We start from the raw sequence: 19344 nt of genomic DNA on the forward strand, positions 1-19344 counted from the left end.
TCCAGGTCCACAGCACGGAGCTCTAACAGCCAGGGGGCGACTGAACGCCAGCGTTGCGGTGAAGTGTCACACATGCGCGCTCCTAGGCGGAGCCCCGCCTCCCACGCCCCGGAACGTCACTTCCGGCGCGAGGGGCCGGACAGGCCGGGCAGGGAGTGCGGGTCGGTTCAGTGCGCGCTGCCGGACGAGGCTCCCGCCGCCGATTGACCCGCGCTCCGCCCGTAGCCGGGCCGGTGAGTGCCCGCGAGCCCGTCCGTGTGCCGTGGGGGCTAAGGAGAGGGACCCCTGAGAGGGAGGGATAACCGGAAGTGGGGACCAGAGGAGCGAGAGACCCCAGGAAATGGGGACACCTGGGGAGGGGGTGACAGCCGGAAGTGGGGGCCTCGGAAGGTTGTCCACGGGATGTAGGGTCTGGGGGCTCTAGGAGAGATGGCTTCCTGACCTCCTCTTGTTGAGAGGAAGGAGTGAAAAGGAAAGTGATGCTCCAGAAAGCGATGGGCTTCAGGTGGGGGAGATCTCTGGCTTCACCCTTACCAATGGTGTCTGTATCTCAGTCATATGTCCGCCTGTCAGCTCATTCACCAGCCTGTGACTGAGCCCTGCTGAGCGCTCGGCATTGCTGAGACCCTGGAGAGTCAACATGAAGCTCCAGGTGGAGGGTAGAGATTAGAAGACCTGGGTGGGGCTAGATGCATCCTTGCTCTGCCTCACCGGGTGTGCCCCCTTGGGCGCATCGCTTAACTTATAGCCTCCGCTGATGTGTACAGACCACTGCCATGTGCCAGGCACTGGAGGTGGCGGTGGACATGGAAGACAAGCCCTCTGCCCTCGTGAAACTTACATTCTAGGGGACAGTCCTTTTTGTCTTTTGTAAAATGGGAACAGTAATAGCGCTCTCACCAAATACTGTGAAGATTAAATGAGGAAATGGGTAAAGGGCTTAGCAATGCTTGATACATGGTAAAATGCTCAAGTATGCATTCTCTTCATTCCACTATGATGTAAGCTTCATTAGGCGAGGAATTATATTTGCGTCTGTGTTCCCAGTGCCTGTGAGCACAGTGCCTGACATACATGGTAGGTGATCAGTAATTATTTGATAAATGAGTGGGTGGTAAAACTGACTCTGGAGAGTTCTATGTAAACGCCCATGGCATTGGACTGTAATTCTAAAAAAGATAGGAACCCAGTTCTGTAGAAAACTGGAGGGAATCACCCTCAGGGAGTTTGGGAAGGATTCACAAAGGAGGTGACATGGCAGCTGTGCCTTGAAGGCCATGAGCTGTCGAGTTAGGAACAAATTAGAAGAGGAAATTCCAGGCAGAGTGTATCAGAAGTGCACGAGTTGTTCCAAGGATGATGGCTCATAGTTTGTTTTGACTGGCATTTAATGTGCATCAAGATGGGATGAGATGGAAAATGAGGCTGGAGAGGGGCTTTGAGGTGAGGCTTATACCTTGTGAACACTGTGGTTTGTCGCTCAGGTAGACACTAGATGGGACTGCAGGCATCTCTTGGTGGCTTCCATAAAAACAAAGCCATAGGTGTTCCATTCCTCACTTAGCATATCTCTGCCAACCAGACTAAAGTCATTCAACAAATATTTATGGAGTGCAGACTATGTGTCTAACACCACGTTAGGTGCTGGGTTTAAGGTGATGAACAAGACAAACTTGGATGTTGCTCACAAATTGCCAACAGACAATTGCAACAGGGTGGGAGAAGTGCGGGCCGCCTAACCTGGCCTGAGGGTCAGCGAAGGCTACCTACTCCAGGCCACCAGCATCTCTCAGCTGGATTATTACAATAGCCTCTAAATGGTCTCTGCTCCGGTCCTCACCCCCTTAGAGTCCATTCCCAAGACAGCAGAGTGGTCCTTTAAAAAAAAAAAAAAAGTGTATATATAAATATATAAATATATATATATAAATATATATATTTTTTTACTTATTTGAGATGGAGTCGCGCTCTGTCGCCCAAGCTGGAGTGCAGTGATATGATCTCAGCTCACTGCAACCTCTGCTTCCTGGTTTCAATCGATTATCATGCTTCAACCTCCCAAGCAGCTGGCACTACAGGCCCACACCACCATGCCTGGCTAATTTTTGTATTTTTAGTAGAGACAGGGTTTCACCATGTTGGCCAGGCTGGTCTCGAACTCCTGACCTCAGGTGATCCATCCACCTCAGCCTATCAAAGTGTTGGGATTATAGGCGTGAGCCACCACACACAGCCTGAGAAAAAAATTTAAAAATTAGCCAGTTGTGGTGGTGGTGTGCGCCTATAGTCCCAGCTACCTGGGAGGCTGAGGCAGGAGGATTGCTTGAACTTAGGAGTTCGAGGTTGCAGAGAGCTATGATTGCGCCACTGCACTTTAGCCTGGGTGACACAGCAAGACCCTGTCTCTTAAAAAACAAAAAAGTGCATGAGTTCGGGTCCTCTAAGAAGCAGACACTAGGATGAGATTAGACATGCTAGAAATTTAGAGGCAACCGTTGTGAAGGACAACACCTGGGAAGGGAGCTGGTGAAGTCAGGAAGAGCCACGGGCAGTGATGCAGATCAGCTCCTGTGAATGTTTGGGCAGCAAGTCTCCGACTGCAGGGCAGTCCCAACAAAGGTTTGGCCAGGCCCTCAAGCAAACACTGCCTGTTGGAGGAGTCCCATGTCTCACTAAATCATTGGCTAGGAGCAGTGAGGCCACAGAAGGGCTGCGGAAAGTTGTGGCTTCCCCTGGATAGTGGATCTAGAGGGACAGCTACTGGAGGCCCTTTATCAATTACGTTTTCCCAGCAGGAGATCTGACTGGCACATATGTTACATGGGTATGTGGTAAAAAATTCAAACAGTACAGTAAAAATCCTCTTTCTCATCTTAAATCTTCACTTGTCCAGTTCTGTTCCCTAGAGATAACCATTGGTAAGTTTCTTATTATCTCCTTCCAGAAGTTTTGTGTGCATTCACAAGTGTATATATATAGTTTAAAAACGTGATTTTCTGTACACTATTCTGCAACTTGCTTTTTTAACGTATCAATTCATAAACATCTGCCTAATTCCTTTTCATGATTGACTAGTACCCCATTCGTATGGTAATATTACTTAACCAGTCTCCCCTGATGGGCAGTTAAGGTGTTTCCAATCTTTTGTCATTATAATCAATACTTGTGAAGGCCATGTGCATATTTTGCACATATGTACAAGTATATGTCCTAGAAATGGAATTGCTGACCCAAAGGGCATGTGGGTTTACATTCTGAAGATATTGACAACTGCCCTCCAAAGAGGCTGTCAATTTATACTCCCAGCAGCAGCAAACATATCAGAGTATGTTATTTTATCTTATTTTTGCCAATCTGAATCTCAGAGTTTTTTGTTTGTTTGTTTGTTTTTTAAGACAGAGTCTTGCTCTGGCTGAGTGCAGTGGCGCCATCTCAGCTCACTGCAACCTCTACCTCCTGGGTTCAAGCAATTCTTCTGCCTCAGCATCCCAAGTAGCTGAGATTACAGGTGCCCACCACACCCGTCTAATTTTTGTGTTTTTAGTAGAGACGGGATTTCACCATGTTGGCCAGGCTGGTCTCAAAGTCTTACCCCAGGCGATCCACCCACCCCGACCTCCTAAAGTGCTGGGATTACAGGTGTGAGCCACCACGCCTGGCCTCAGAGTTGTTTTAATTCACATTTATTTAATGATGACTAAGGTTGAGCACCTATTAATACATTTATAAGGAAGGCCCTGGTATTTATGAGGGAGTATATAGTCTGCTGTAGCTGCTGGCTGCCTCCCTGGGGACTAACAGCAGCCGGACTGGGGTCAGACTTGCGTGTGTGGTTTAGATCCCGATCATTGCCCCCAGTTGAGAAACACTGCCCTGAGGTTACTTGGCTTTTACAGAAGTGTTCCTGTCCCCTACACTGGGCTGCCCTGGGATTTGAAATAAGCACTTGTTAACTTTGCTTAGGGCTTCTGTGTTGGCAGGGACCCTGGTAGCTAATGTCAGAAGAAAGTGACTCTCTGAGAACCAGCCCTTCTGTGGCCTCACTCTCTGAAAATGAGCTGCCGCCACCACCTGAGCCTCCGGCCTACGTGTGCTCACTGACAGAAGAACTGGTCACGAAAGCCCGGGAAGAGCTGCAGGAAAAGCCGGAATGGAGACTTCGAGATGTGCAGGCCCTTCGTGACATGGTGCGGAAGGAGTACCCGAACCTGAGCACGTCCCTTGACGACGCCTTCCTGCTGCGCTTCCTCCGAGCCCGCAAGTTTGATTACGACCGGGCCCTGCAGCTCCTCATCAACTACCACAGCTGTAGGAGAAGCTGGCCCGAAGTCTTCAATAACTTGAAGCCATCAGCCTTAAAAGATGTCCTTGCTTCTGGGTTCCTCACCGTGCTGCCCCACACTGACCCCAGGGGCTGCCATGTCGTCTGCATCCGCCCAGGTATCTCCCTAGACTGTTGTGGGGCGGGTGTGTCTAGTCTTTGCAATGTGTCCATTCAGCATCCTGTCCTCCTTTCCAAGTCCCTTTTTTACCCCTCCTTTGTCATAGTCAAGGCTTTTTTGATTGCAGATAACAAAAACCTACTCAAACCAACTTCAGAAAAAAGGGAGGATTTAGTCAAAGGAGACAGGAGTACCTCCCAGAACCAGAGAACTGAAGGCGCGGCAGTTCTTACTAGGGCCTAGAACCAAGAACCAGACTGCCACCAGGAGCCAAGACAGCCATTCTCCCTGTCTCTGCCTGACAGTCTGTATCCTTCAGCCACATATTTCTGCCTTTTGCGTATCTTCTTCACACTTTTTTCTGTGTATGGCTGTCCCACTCCTGTGCACACAGTTAAATCTGGCACCCGCTCAGCTCTCAGGTTTGCCTGACCACCCACTTAAGTTCCTCAATGCAGATTCCAGATTTCTAGCGGGGAGCATCAGGTGGGGCCTAAGAACCTGCCCCTGGCCATAGGATGGATACAAGCATGGCTGCCAGGGCCCTCCCTGAGCCCTCTTTGTGAATAGGTTGAGGTACAGGTATCAGTGCAAGGGTGTGGACTGGGCAGACACCTGGAAAGTGCCTCCTCTGTGCCTCCTCCAGCCTTTCCTTCCTTTCCTCTATTTTGTGAAGCCACTGACACGATTCACTTTGGATTTTTTTTTTTTGATCTTCGCATTTCTTGGCAGTAATTAGGATACCTTACATTTCTTTTTTTTTTTTCTCTGCAAGCTCCGCCTGCGGGGTTTACGCCATTCTCCTGCCTCAGCCTCCCGAGTAGCTGGGACTACAGGCACCTGCCACCTCGCCCGGCTAGGTTTTTTTTGTATTTTTTAGTAGAGATGGGGTTTCACCGTGTTAACCAGGATGGTCTCGATCTCCTGACCTCATGATCCGCCCGTCTCGGCCTCCCAAAGTGCTGGGATTACAGGCTTGAGCCACCGCGCCCGGCCGGATACCTTACATTTCTTTGTCATGGCAGTTTACGAATGGGGGCTCTCTGCCACTAAAAGAGCATTTAGAAATACTCCCCAGGCTGGGCGTGGTGGCTCAAGCCTGTAATCCCAGCACTTTGGGAGGCCGAGACGGGCGGATCACAAGGTCAGGAGATCGAGACCATCCTGGCTAACCCCGTGAAACCCCGTCTCTACTAAAAAATACAAAAAACTAGCCGGGTGAGGTGGCGGGCGCCTGCAGTCCCAGCTACTCGGGAGGCTGAGGCAGGAGAATGGTGTAAACCTGGGAGGCGGAGCTTGCAGTGAGCTGAGATCCGGCCACTGCACTCCAGCCTGGGTGACAGAGCGAGACTCCGTCTCAAAAAAAAAAAAAAAAAGAAATACTCCCCAGCCAGGCGCAGCGGCTCATACCTGTAATCCCAGCACTTTGCGGGGGTGAGGGAGAAGGACTACTTGCGGCCAGGAGTTTGAGACCAGCCTGGGCAACATAGTGAGACTTTGTCTCTACAGAAAATTAAAAAAAAAAAAGAAAAGAAAAGAAAAGAAAGAAATGCTCCCCAAAGAGCATTTCAACACAATGACCAGGGGCAGCCAGAACCCAAGATTTCTGATTCTTAGGCCTGTTCTCTTCCATGACACCAAAAGCATTATAAACTTTGGAATGTTCTACTCCATTCCTAGCCTCAACATTTTCCATCAGACCACAGCTGAGAGAAGAATGGAAAGTAAGGATGCAATGTTCTCCCTAAGTAAGCCAGGGAATGAGAACACACTAATAGCCCTCTTCTGCTCATTCATATAAACGCCCTCTTGAAGGGAAGTTTGATGGGGAGTGGACACCTCCATGCACTTTCCTCTGCCTTTACTCATTCCCCAAACTCTCCATTCTCTTCAGACTTTACTATGATGTACCAAGACCACTGTTAATGGCTTACCTGCTATTTTAGGTACTTGCCAAAATTAGTGTTTATTTTAAAATAAGCAATGCAGTACAGATTTTAGGGCACCAAGAGACCTGGAAACCAGTCAGCAGGTTTTTCTGCTGCTCCTCTGTACTCAACTCATAAGAATATTACAACACAGTCAGATATTACAACACTGATTGCACCTTTGCTTGCACAGTTTCAACCCTTTGCTCGTGAGATGAATTTTTTCCCCATATGTCTGGAGCAGATCTGGACCCCTTTCCACCGACCCAGCGTTTTAGGAAGAGGCATACAGAGAAACGTTTCTTCTCAATTGGGTATCAGCTTTGCCTTTATTAAAGCTCTTTTGAGACATGTGATTGAAAGGGATGATATCCAGTTACATAGAGGCAGGGTTAATTGGCAGCAATGTTAAACAGCAAGCTGGCACAATTCGGGGACAAAGATCTTTCATGAGAATTTTGCATATATCAGGCCAGGTGCGGTGGCTCATGCCTGTAATCCCAGCACCTTGGGAGACTGAGGCAGGTGGATCATGAGGTCAGGAGTTCGAGACCAGCCTGGCCAACATGGTAAACCGCCCCCTGCCCCCGCCACCCTGCCCCTCTCTACTAAAAATACAAAAAGCTGGGCGTGGTGGTACATGCCTGTAATCCTAACTGTCCCGGAGGCTGAGGCAGGAGAATCGCTTGAACCCGGGAGGCAGAGGTTGCAATGAGCTGAGATCATGCCACTGCACTCCAGCGTGGGTGACAGAGCAGGACTCCGTCAAAAAAATAAAAATAAAAAAGAATTTTGCACGTATCACACATCCCATTGTTGGCAAACGTGAGGTTTTATCTTTTAAGAAAGAGGCACATAGATTTTGCTGGGATTTTCTTGAGAACAGTGGTTAACAGTAAAAAGTGGGCATTTTCATTTTTTTTTTTTCCCAAAGAGAGGAAAGAAATCATTAAATACACGGGGCGTATTAGAAAAGTATCCACCTTGGAAAGAGGAGGGGAACACAGCACTATGCTCCATCCTCACAGTACCCCTGTCAAGGTTGTGTATGAGTCAAGACTCAGCTTTTTTTTGAGACAGAGTCTCGCTCTGTTGCCCAAGTTGGAGTGCGGTGGCGCGATCTCGACTCACTACAACCTCTGCCTCCTGGGTTCAAGTGATTCTTCTGCCTCAGCCTCCCAAGTAGCTGAGACTACAGGTGTGCACCACCATGCCTGGCTAATTTTTGTATTTTCAGTAGAGACAGGGTTTCACCATGTTGGCCAGCCTAGTTTTTTTTTTTTTTTTTTTTTTTTTTTTGAGACAGAGTGTGGCTCTGTCGCCCAGGCTGGGGTGCAGTGGCCGGATCTCAGCTCACTGCAAGCTCCGCCTCCCAGGTTTACGCCATTCTCCTGCCTCAGCCTCCCGAGTAGCTGGGACTACAGGCACTACAGGCGCCCGCCACCTCACCTGGCTAGTTTTTTTGTATTTTTTAGTAGAGATGGGGTTTCACCGTGTTAGCCAGGATGGTCTCGATCTCCTCACCTCATGATCTGCCCGTCTCGGCCTCCCAAAGTGCTGGGATTACAGGCTTGAGCCACCGCGCCCGGCCTGTATTTTCAGTAGAGACAGGGTTTCACCATGTTGGCCAGGCTGGTCTTGAACTCCTGACCTCCAATGATCCACCCGCCTTGGCCTCCCAAAGTGTTGGGATTACAGGCGTGAGCCACCACATCTGGCCAAGACTCAGTCTTTGTGTGGCAAGTGACAGAAAGCCAACTCACATTGGCTGAAACAAACAAAAAAAACTCAGTTGTTCAGATAACTGAAGTCCAGCCGTATTTCCACTCAGGGGCCCAAACTCTGGCACTGGAAAGCTGTCCCCACCACTGCTGTCCTCAACAGGGGCTTCATTCCCAGGCCAGCTCTCTTGCCTCATGGGGCCTGTGAATCTCAGACTCACCGCCTCAAAACTACAAGAGGGAAGAGAGATCTCTTTCCAAAGGGCCAGGGTCCTAGAATTGAGTCTCCTTGACTCTGCTTGACCTGGCTTGGATCACACACTGTGGCCAGAAGGATGTGCTGTCAGATTGGCCAATCACTGGCCAATCAATCCCCAATCACTTGCTCACTTCTGGAGTCAGGAGTCAAGTCAGTTCTATCCAAATTGCATGGCTAGAGTGGAAGGAGGTGGTTCCATAAGGAAAATCAGGTTGGTGCTATGAAGACAAGGGGAGATACATGATGTCAGAAAGCACAGATGTCCATGAAGGTAGGCATTATCACCCTATTCTACTTATGAGGACATTAGGGCTTAGAGTGAGGTATTATAGTAACATGCCCAAAGTCACACAGTTAGTAACATTCAAACCTCAGGTGTGTCTGACTTCAGAGTGCATCTTTTTTTTTGAGACAGGGTCTCACCCTGTCACCCAGGCTGGAGTACAGTGGCATGATCACCGCAGCCTCAATCTCCTGAGCTCAAGTGATCCTCCCACCTTGGGCTCCCAAGTAGTGGGTCTACAGCCACACCCCACCACACCTGGCTAATGTTTGTGTATTTTGTAGAGATGGGGTTTCGCCATGTTGCCTGGGCTGGTCTTGAATTCCTGGGCTTAAGCAATCCTCCCACCTCGGCCTCCCAAAGTACTGGGATTACAGGCATGAGCCACCGTGCCCAGCCAGAGCTCATGCTCTTAACCTCAACACTCAATTGTATTTGCATCGCAAAATGTGCTGCTGTTTGGAGTTAAGAAACCAGCTGCTGCTTATTATTCCATTTACTAACCTAAATAGAGTCATGGCTACTAGAGTATCTTTCTTTTCCATTTTGAAACAACAGTGATAGGAGATAAATCTTTGATCCCTTATTTATATTAACTTCTGTAACATACTGTCAATCTCTTATGACCTTAGACAGATGGATACCGAGCAACTATCCAATTACCGAAAACATCCGAGCCATATACTTGACCTTAGAAAAACTCATTCAGTCTGAAGAAACCCAGGTGAATGGAATTGTAATTCTTGCAGACTACAAAGGAGTGAGTTTATCAAAAGCATCTCACTTTGGCCCTTTTATAGCCAAAAAGGTGATTGGCATCCTCCAGGTAAGACCCCTATCTGTCCTGCCTGTTTCGTTGTGGCTTTGGCTTTCCCCAGGGCCTGTCCATTTACTGTGGGTCTCACATGATACACAAACTGCACATCCCACACCTGCAATCTGAAAAACACAAAAGCATTATGTGAAGAAATTTAAAAGTCCTATTTACCACTTGTTCTCATCAGTCTCTCAAGGACTCTCTGAAATAGGTACTTCAGGAAGGCAAGAATCCAAAAAACTAGGGAACTGCTTTTTGCCTTTTTTTGGTCTGGAAGGCAGAGGAAAAATTCTCCTAACAAAACTGGCTGGGCGCAGTGGCTTACGCCTGTAATCCCAACACTTTGGGAGGCTGAGGCAGGTGGATCACTTGAGGTCAGGAGTTTGAAACCAGCCTGGCCAACATGGTAAAACCCCGTCTCTACCAAAAATACAAAAATTACCTGGGCATGGTGGCAGGCAACTGTGATCCCAGCTACTTGGGAGGCTGAGGCAGGAGAATCACTTGAACCTGGGAGGCGGAGGTTGCAGTGAGCTGAGATTGTGCCATTGCATCCAGCATGGGCGAGAACAGCAAAACTCTGTCCCCAAAAAAATTTTTAAAAAACTCTTAAGAAATTATGCTTCTGCGTAAGGTGCTAGAGCCCCTCCTGCCCTCTGTGGACCTGGGAGATATAGCGTTCTGTTGGGCTGTATTTTGGTCAGATGCTTCACACCTCATGTTGTTTCAGAACATTCACTGGGGACTGTGGTGCTCCCTCCATATCTACACTGTGTTTAATGGCTTGTACAGTGCTTTACAGTCATCAGGGCCCATTCAGTCCCTCAACGAATCCTCTGAGATAGGCAAGGCAAGAACTATTTTTCCTTTTTGATAGATGGGGAAATGGAGACCTAGAGAAAATATAGCTGTGACAGGTTTTGATTACTTGTTCAACACCCGCCACATGGGGTGTTGTCCTTTGTGAACTATGGGGCACCAGTGATATAGTAGCTCTTTTTACTGGATTCCACAAATGTTTCAGTCCCTGTGGTGCACCAGGTTTATTATTTTAAAAAATCAGTTTACATTCGGACATTATCAAACATTTGGATTCTGGCTTTGAGCCAACCCTGGCTTTCCTTCGCTGGCACTGCTTTTGATGCCTCCTGCTGAATACCATGTAGATTGAAGTGCCAGGATCAAGAGTGTGGATCAGTGTTAGTACTGTAAGATCATCTGGAGAGGAGAAAAAATTAAGTAAGTTTGGGAAATGCTGTATAGCATGTCCCTTTCAGTTTAAGAATGTCCAATTCTTAAACTGTAAGAATTTACATGTTAAAGGCTCTGAACAGGACTGCAGTTAAGGAAACCACTTGATTATGCTTAGCGGACTGCGTTTCTCAAACTGATTTGCCTGCTGTGGAGCCCTGTTTTGTATAACCTCTAATATCCTGAGAAATATACTTTGGGCAACACTGATCTAGAAGGTCTGATGTTTGCCGGATCCATCCCTGTAGACTCAGACTGTTTTCTGCTATAAGAGCATCATCTCTTCGTATGTTTGCTTCTCTTTTTTTTTTTTTTTTTTTTGAGATGGAGTCTTGCTCCGTCATCCAGGCTGGAGTATGGTGGCACGATCTTGGCTCACTGCAACCTCCGCCTCCAGGGTTCAAGCAGTTCTCCAGCCTCAGCCTCCCAGGTAGCTGGGATTACAGGCGTGTGCCATCACGCCCAGCTAATTTTTGTATTTTTAGTGGAGGTGGGAGTTCACCATGTCGGCCAGGCTGGTCTCAGTCTCCTGACCTGAAGTGATCTGCCCGCCTCGGCCTCCCAGAGTGCTGGGATTACAGGTGTGAGCCACCACGCCCAGCCTCCATTTGCCTCTCTTCTAACCCAGTTTTGGGTCCCAGGAAAGACTTTCCCTGAGGCCCATCTTCTAGTTAGGCCCCACGTGGACTGTCATTGAGGAGGCCATAAGGATCAGATCAGACTGATGTTGGGGCTGAAAATGAAGATTTAACTCTGGGGAGGAAGGAGTGGAAAGATTCTCCAGATGTTCTAAACCCCTTTGCCTTTCCCATACAGGATGGTTTCCCCATTCGGATAAAAGCAGTCCATGTTGTGAATGAACCTCGAATATTTAAAGGCATTTTTGCCATCATAAAACCATTTCTAAAGGAGAAAATAGCAAACAGAGTAAGTGATGATCCTATTGACTTCAGATTTTTCTTTCCCTCCATTGATTTATTTGTGACATCTGGTACTTGTTTATTATTTTTGCCCTGTAACGACTCACTTGGAAAGTACAGAGTTACAGATAAAATAAATGAACAGTCCCTTTTGTGAGGGGAAGATGGAACAGTAAATTAATAAGAATTTAATATTTGCCAGTAGGGAGAGGAGAACCAGGATTTTTATCATAAGAGCCTCCCTGGGCAGTATAGCAAGACCCCATCTCTAAAAAAAATTTTTAAATTAGGTGGGTGTGCCCGGGCAGTGGCTCACGCCTATAGTCCCAGCACTTTGGGAGGCCGAGGTGGATGGATCAGTTGAGGTCAGGAGTTCGAGACCAGCCTGGCCAACATGGTGAAACCCCGTTTCTACTAAATACAAAAAATTAGCCAGGCATGGTGGCACATGCCTGTAATTGCAGCTACTTGGGAGGCTGAGGTAGGAGAATCACTTGAATCCAGGAGGCAGAGGTTGCAGTGAGCCGAGATCATGCCACTGCACTCCAGCCTGGGCAACAGTGGGACTCTGTCTCAAAAAACAAAAAAGAAATTAGGTGGGTGTGGTGGCACATGTCTGTAGTCTCCATTACTCAGGAGGCTGAGGTGGGAGGATTGCTTGAGCTCAGGAGTTCAAGGCTGCCATGGGCTTGAACAATGGGCTATGGTCTTGCCATTGTATTCCAGCCTGGGTAACAGAGTGGAACACTGCCTCTAAAATAATTTTTTTTAAAGTTATGGTCATTAGAACTATGGGGTTTAAAAATGCTACTTAAGCCTTTCCATTTGCCTAATATGTTGTCCTGCTGTATAGTTTGTGGAGCAATTCAAGGTTTATAAGCTGTGTGAGTTTTTAGCTTACCTCTTACTTAAGAAGGGATAAATGGTACTTTGAGTCTTCCTTTCTGACCCAGAGGAGCCACTTCCCTCTTCAGCCTTTCCCAGTCCCACTGATTGAAATGGGATGGGTGGTATTTTTCTCCTTCCCGAGGCCTAGGAAGATGACTGCAAAGACTGGGCCCTGAATTTTTCTTGCTTTTTCTTTTTTTGAGACGGAGTCTTGCTCTGTCACCCAGGCTGGAGTGCAGTGGTGCGATCTCAGCTCACTGCAACCCCTGCCTCTGGGGTTCAAGCAGTTCTCCTGCCCCAGCCTCCTGCTGGGATTACAGGCACGCACCACCACGCACAGCTATTTTTTGTATTTTTAGCAGAGACAGGCTTTTACATGTTGGCGAAGCTGGTCTCAAACTCCTGACCTCAGTTGATCCACCCGCCTTGGCCTCCCAAAGTGCTGGGATTACTGGCATAAGCCATCGCACTGGCCCCTTGCTTTTCCAAAGTAACATATATAGATAGAAAATCCCAAGGAGGTAAAGGAGGGAACTTGAAATCCAGCTCCAGATTCCTAGGCTGTTTGCCTGAAGATTTTGATTCATCAGCTCAGGAATCTGTGCTTTAAAATCCCCTTAGGAAATTGTGATGCACAGCTAGATTTGCAAACCACTAACTTAGTGGCTTCCCTGCCTGGGTGTGAACCCATGTGGGTCCCTAAAGATTCTGTTTGGAACTTTTACCAAAGCAGCCTTTGGACAGATCTTTTACATCTGTGAAATGCCCTGATTTGGGGTCCATGATGTTCTTCCTTTGTTCCTTCATAGGTTCATTCATTCAGAAATACCTATTGATCAACTCTATGTACAGGCATGTTCTAGATGAACAAAACAGACCAAAACCCCTCCCCCTAGGAAGATTATGTTCTAAAGGGAGCCACAGTGAATGCTATCTAGTATTAGAATGTGGTAAGTGCTACAGAGAAAAAGCAGAGAAAAGGATAGCGTGTGTGAGGTGGGAAGGGTTGCGGTATTCAACTGAGTGGTTAGAGGTGGCAGCCTTAAGAAGCTGACATTTGAGCAAAGACTTGAGAGAGTGAGCCATCTAGGTATCTGGGAGGCCAGCAAGGACACCACCCTCACGTGGGAGAGCAGCATGCTGGGAGAGCAGCTAGGCTGGCTTAGCTGGGTCAAGACTGGAGGGGCAGGTGGTGAGAGCACTCAGAGAAGTAATGAGGCCAGACTGTGATGGGCCTCAGAGTCTGAGGTGGGAGTGCTGGAAGGCTGTACATAGAGGCACGACTGTAATCTGAATTTCACTGAAAAGAACTTAGATTGCAGAGGGACAAGAGTGGGAGCAGGGAGACCAGATAGGAGGCCACTAGAGGAATCCAGGGAGAAGCGATGTGGCTGATGCCATTAGTGTGGTGGTGAGGCGGCTGGATCCTGGATACATTCTGAAGCTCCAGCCAGCAGGGCGTATGGTATAAGGAAAAGATAATTAAGGATACTCCAGGCTTTCTGGGCTGAAAAAGTAAGGGCAGAGTTGCCATTAACCTTTCCTTTCTTCATTCAACAGATATTTGAGCACCTACCATGGAGGAAATTTCTGCATTCCTGATTAACCTAATGACATGTGTGTTTTCATTTCATTCCCTTTTAGTTCTTCCTCCATGGGTCTGACTTGAACTCTCTCCACGCAAACCTTCCAAGAAGCATTCTCCCCAAGGAGTATGGGGGCACAGCTGGGGAGCTGGACACTGCCACCTGGAACGCGGTACTGCTAGCTTCAGAAGACGATTTTGTGAAAGAGTTCTGCCAACCTGTCCCTGCCTGTGACAGCATCCTGGGCCAGACGCTGCTGCCTGAGGGCCTGGCCTCAGATGCACAGTGTGACGACTCCTTGCGAGCTGCGAAGTCACAGCTGTACTCCTGCTACTAGCCCGTCCCCCAGGGTCACCATCTTTAATTCTTTTCCTTCTTTTCTTTGGAGAGGCACAAGGAGAATTTAAGGGGCCAAGGATTCAGTCTTGCTCCTTGTAATTAAACTGCAGGATGGAGGAACAGCCCATGAGATATGAGGGTGAGCCCATTTTGGGGTAAGCCTTTGGTTACTTGAATTACTCCATGGAAGACATGGAAAATGTCCCCACTGATTCTTAAACATTTGGAATCCCAGTCTGCAGCTATTAATCTGGAGGCTGTATCTGTTTTGTTCTGCTTTTTGGTTGGGGGTGGTGATCTGGTTCTTACACATCTTGGAAGCAAGAAAAATCAGGACCAGAGTCACTTTGATCCCACTTTTCCAGGAGAAAAACAACCTGTTTGGCCAGTAAGAACTACTTGTATGAAATAATTTGGCCAAACCTGCAGTGTGACCAGACGTGAGACTGGGAGTTTGTGTTTTTCACAGGAACCCTAAGTACAGACCTCTGCTGCTCATCAGGAAACTTACTGGAGATCAAGGCCCCAGCTGCTGTCACTGGATTTGGAAAGCACCTTAACTGAATCATGCAAGCATCAGGACATAAGCAGCACTTTGTGGTCAAATGTGGAAGCCGGAGACTTCAAAGCACTCTGGGACCCATTGGTTGAAGCTTGCAATAGAAACTTAAGTTTTCCCAAATCCATAAAGCCTTAGCCCTGGTTCTCAATAGAATCATACAGGGACCTAGCAGGAAATGATTTTACTCAACCTAAAATGCTGGATTCCAGGCCTGTGTAGCTACAAGAATTCTGGCCTGGATCCCAGGTATGCAACTATGGACAAGACATGGGCCTCTGTAGGCCTCAACCTTCTCCTCTATAAAATAAGGCTGGATGAAATGTCAGCTAGGGCCGTTTTGGCTGCTGAGGCTGTGGGATTTGGTTTAGTTACTGAATGTTAGATTTTCTGCCTAGAAAGATATCTAGATACAAGTGGTTGGATCCTGTTTTTGTTTGTGGTACACATGTCTTTCCAAGAGAGATGTGTCAGTAATTAGCCCTGCCTTTAAAGAAACTGTTATGTGTATTCCTGGGACTCACTGACACCAATTTTCTTTCTATAGTGATGGTTAAATTTGGAAAATATGGCTTTTATGAGGCCAGAAAAGGTGACCAGGATCTTGTATGATGAATTCCTTCCATCCCTGCGACTCTGTTACTATATTGTAAACCTAGCTACAATGGTTAATTACTTGAGATTCTTAAATTCTGGTCTCTGGGCCGGGTGTGGTGGCTCACGCCTGTAATCCCAGTACTTTGGGAGGCCAAGGTGGGCGGATCACAAGGTCAGGACTTTGAGACCAGCCTGGCCAAGATGGTGAAGCCTAGCTGTACTAAAAATACAAAAATGAGCTGGGCATGGTGACTGGTGCCTGTAGTCCCAGCTACTGGGGAGGCTGAGGCAGAAGAATCACCTGCACCACTGCACTCCAGCCTAGGTGACAAAGCAAGACTCCGCCTCAAAAAAAATTTTTTTTTTTGGTCTCTGGAAATGAACACAAGTGCAGATTATTGCTGGGTCACTTCTGGGCCCCCCCTGCCCTCCCAGCCCCACTTGAGTTTCTCTCTTTGGTGTGGGTGAACCAGTCAGCCTGAATGTTCTGCATTTCAGCTCTTTAGAACCTCCCTGCCAAGATTTTAGTCTTAGCCCAAACATCAAATTAGATGGTTCACATGATGGCTTTTGACCTATTTCCTTTCTAATGTATTCCACATGCTCATGGTGTTAAATAGTGAAAAGTACCGTGTGTTGTGTGTGCACCTTCTCCATGCATCTGTTAGACTAACCAGTCAAGGTAGACAGCTCAGTTAGGGAGAAAACAATACTCTGAAATTTGAAGGCCAGTCTGTTGTTACTTAGCTGTTCATCTCTATCGCCTTTTTAAATGTCTGGAGAAGTTGTTGGTGGAAAATACTTTACTTCATGAATACCAATTCTAGAGGAAGTTCTTTTCACTATGGATCGTAACCCTGGATCCTCTAGGGTCCTGGCTGAGCTGGAGTGCCAAAAAGCACTCCTGGCTGCTTCTAGTTCCATCTGATGATGATGTGACCAGCACTGCTGAACAGGCCCAAGTAGGGCAAGTGGGATGGCTAAAGGAGGGGGTTCAGAACCTGGTGGCCTGGATGGGAGAATTGGGTGGAGGCTTTCTTAGGTCCCAAGAAGGAAGACAGATAAACAAAACAAAAACTAGGTAAAGAGGAATGAATCACTCAGCCCTGATGTTTCAATTCTACACTGCATTCCTGGCCGGTGGCATTTGTTTTAATGTAGGCATGGCCAAAGCTCTCCTAGAGAATTATCTCGAAGACCAGAAGTGATTTGGAGAGGCCTATTTCTTAGGTTTTTCCAGTTGGACAAGGAAGGAGTGGTTTCACTCAGCTTCTAGTAGTTGGAGCCTATGTTTATCTGCCTCCGAGAGCTGCTTGCTTTGTTCTGGCTCCAAAGAGATATCAAATAGTTTTGGCACCTCAGGAAGCTTGAACCACGCTGTAAAACCACTTCCCTGGGTGAAAATCAAGGTGGTCTCCTTGTGGCTTCAGCAGGGTGTTTGCGTCACACTGTCTCAGCAGGGTGGGAATAACCAGCTAGGGAGCACACTGGTGAGGCAAACACATGAACCTCAAGAACTGGGAGTATGTTCCTTCACGGAGACGTTCTGGCCCATTGCACAAACACTTGGAAATTAACTTTTCCCTAAATTCAAGGTAATGTGGTGTCGGAGGGAAATGGGACGGTAAATTAGGAGACGCAGGCTCCATCTTTACCTTACTACGTGCCCTTGGGTGAGCTGCTTAACATCCCTGAGTGATTCTGTGATAGAGATCTATACTCCAAACTTTATTCCTTATATTTAGTTGGCTTCACTGCCACAGAGACACTGTACTCTCTTTGTAGAAGCTTTTTTCCTTTTTTTCCCCCCTCAATTGGCTTGTTATTTAGGAAATTTAGGTCTGAATGAATTGGTACCTAAAAGCTTCCAAATGTATCTATACATTTCAGAATATGGGAATTTTCTTCCTCTTCTTCCCCCATATCCCAACATGGAATTCTGGAAAATTGTGCCTCTTCCCCTGTCCTGCGCCTTCATGGGGGAGAGACTGGATAAAATCTACAGAAACAGCCAAAAGTGCCACCCTGGCTTCATGTCTTGAGTTTCCAACTTGCTCTTGGCAAAGGTTGCTTTATTTTTTAAATTTTTTTCCTTGCATTTTCTTTTTTATTCTATTGCTGCTGCAAAAATTAAGGCAAAAGTAGCTTTAGATCTTTCATATTTCATCCTGGTTTCACAAGGAGTCACTTACTTAGGAGGTCTATAAGTCAGGTTACAAGGCCGGGCGGGGTGGCTCACACCTGTAATCCCAACACTTTGGGAGGCCGAGGCGGGTGGATCACCTGAAGTCAGGAGTTTGAGACCAGCCTGGCCAACATGGTAAAACCCCGTCTCTACTAAAAATACAAAAAATCAGCTGGGCATGGTGGCGGGCGCCTGTAATCCCAGCTACTTGGGAGGCAGAGGCAAGAGAATCACTTAAACCCAGGTGGCGGAGGTTGTAGTGAGCCGAGATAGTGCCACTGCACTCCAGCCTGGGTGACAAGTGAAACTCCATCTCAAAAAAAAAAAAGTAAAAATTTTTAAATCAGGTTACAAAACACAATTTTTCCAGAAATATGACAGTAAGAGGCATTTCTCTAAATACTATTTGACTCTCAGATCATGGGATTTTTTTTCATTTGGGTAGCAAAAGCTAGAGTACTGCTGTGGTGATTATAATACCTTTTAAAAGTTTTACCATTTTAAAGTTGCCAACATTTAAGGTTTTCCTTTGAAGCCTCCTTTAATTTAGGGAGTAAAATGTTAGCTAAACCAATTATATACTATATACTGTATCTCCTGTGGCCATGAGAAGTGTGGAGATACCGAACAGAAACATGTCTGCTGTTCAGGAAAGATGTCGGTTCTGGTAACACCTCTCCGTATTGGGATCTGTTAATTTTGTAAATCTAAATTCTTCTGCTCTTGGCCAGGTGTAGTAGCTCATGCCCTGTAATCCCAGAACTTTGGGATGCTGAAGGGGGGCGTATCATTTGAGGTCAGGAGTTTGAGACCAGCCTGGCCCACATAGTGAAACCCCATCTCTACTAAAAAGTACAAAAATTAGCTGGGTGTGGTGGTGCTTTCCTGTAATCCCAGCTACTTGGGAGGCTGAGGCAGGAGAGTCGCTTGAACCTGGGAGGCAGCAGTTGCAGTAAGCCAAGATGGTGCCACTGCACTCCAGCCTGGGCGACAAAGCAATACTCTGTCTCAAATAAATACATTCTTCTGCTCTTCTTAGAGAAATGGTTTGCTTAAAATGCTAGTAACAAACATCAGAGCCAGTAGGAGTTTGGTTCATGGGAAGGATCAATGTGATTTGTGGATGGAGATGATAGTGATGAAACTCCTGCTTCATGAAGCTGTTTTTCTTTTCATCTCACTGGGCAGCAGATTTAGTGAGGCAGTGAGATGCTGCTGCTGTGGATTCTTGTGGCTATGCCTCAGCTTCTTGGCCTATCAGGTAGGAACCTGTTACAAGTGAAATATCTGAAACCTCTCTGACCAAGAGCCTCTGATGGAATGGGAGGTGAGCTGATTTTCTGACCAGCTTGGGGCACCGTTTCAGCCACTGGTCACATTCCTTGCTTCAAACTGAAATTCAGTTCGGCTTTGAGCATAGGGATACATGGTGGATTCATGTACTTCAGTGTTTGTTTTGACCAAAGTTTATTTTTCTAAGTGCATTTTCTAAGTCAAAGTGGTGAAAATAGGTAATTTTAGTATGCATGACTGGGTCTGAAACAATAAAAATCTCTGAAAAGTTAAATG

General features: G+C 47.0%; 1 protein-coding gene across 7 annotated transcripts; it reads left to right on the plus strand.

Moving 5' to 3' along the window:
* The first annotated feature begins 124 nt into the window (after window positions 1–124).
* TTPAL (alpha tocopherol transfer protein like) lies at window positions 125–19342 on the plus strand. Of its 7 annotated transcripts, none has more exons than XM_003904708.5 (5): window positions 125–233; window positions 3981–4440; window positions 9266–9459; window positions 11518–11628; window positions 14154–19342. In XM_003904708.5, exons 2-5 carry the CDS (start codon window positions 3996–3998, stop codon window positions 14430–14432), a joined length of 1029 nt encoding a protein of 342 aa, XP_003904757.2. In that variant the 5' UTR covers window positions 125–233; window positions 3981–3995; the 3' UTR covers window positions 14433–19342. The 7 variants fall into 7 exon arrangements, with proteins under 7 accessions (XP_003904757.2, XP_021776719.2, XP_009214341.2 ...); XM_009216077.4 differs by lacking the exon at window positions 125–233 and adding an exon at window positions 403–505; XM_009216078.4 differs by lacking the exon at window positions 125–233 and adding an exon at window positions 404–1443.
* The last annotated feature ends 2 nt before the right edge of the window (window positions 19343–19344 follow it).

Source organism: Papio anubis, chromosome 16, assembly GCF_008728515.1.
Source record: "Papio anubis isolate 15944 chromosome 16, Panubis1.0, whole genome shotgun sequence".
NCBI lineage: Eukaryota > Metazoa > Chordata > Mammalia > Primates > Cercopithecidae > Papio > Papio anubis.

Bases quoted from the DNA above. Each gene is read 5' to 3' on its own strand.
- TTPAL (XM_003904708.5), top strand. From the start codon at position 3,996: ATGTCAGAAGAAAGTGACTCTCTGAGAACCAGCCCTTCTGTGGCCTCA. The intron at 4,441-9,265 runs GTATCTCCCTAG...TTATGACCTTAG, and splicing joins TGTCGTCTGCATCCGCCCAG to ACAGATGGATACCGAGCAAC. The intron at 9,460-11,517 runs GTAAGACCCCTA...TTTCCCATACAG, and splicing joins AGGTGATTGGCATCCTCCAG to GATGGTTTCCCCATTCGGAT.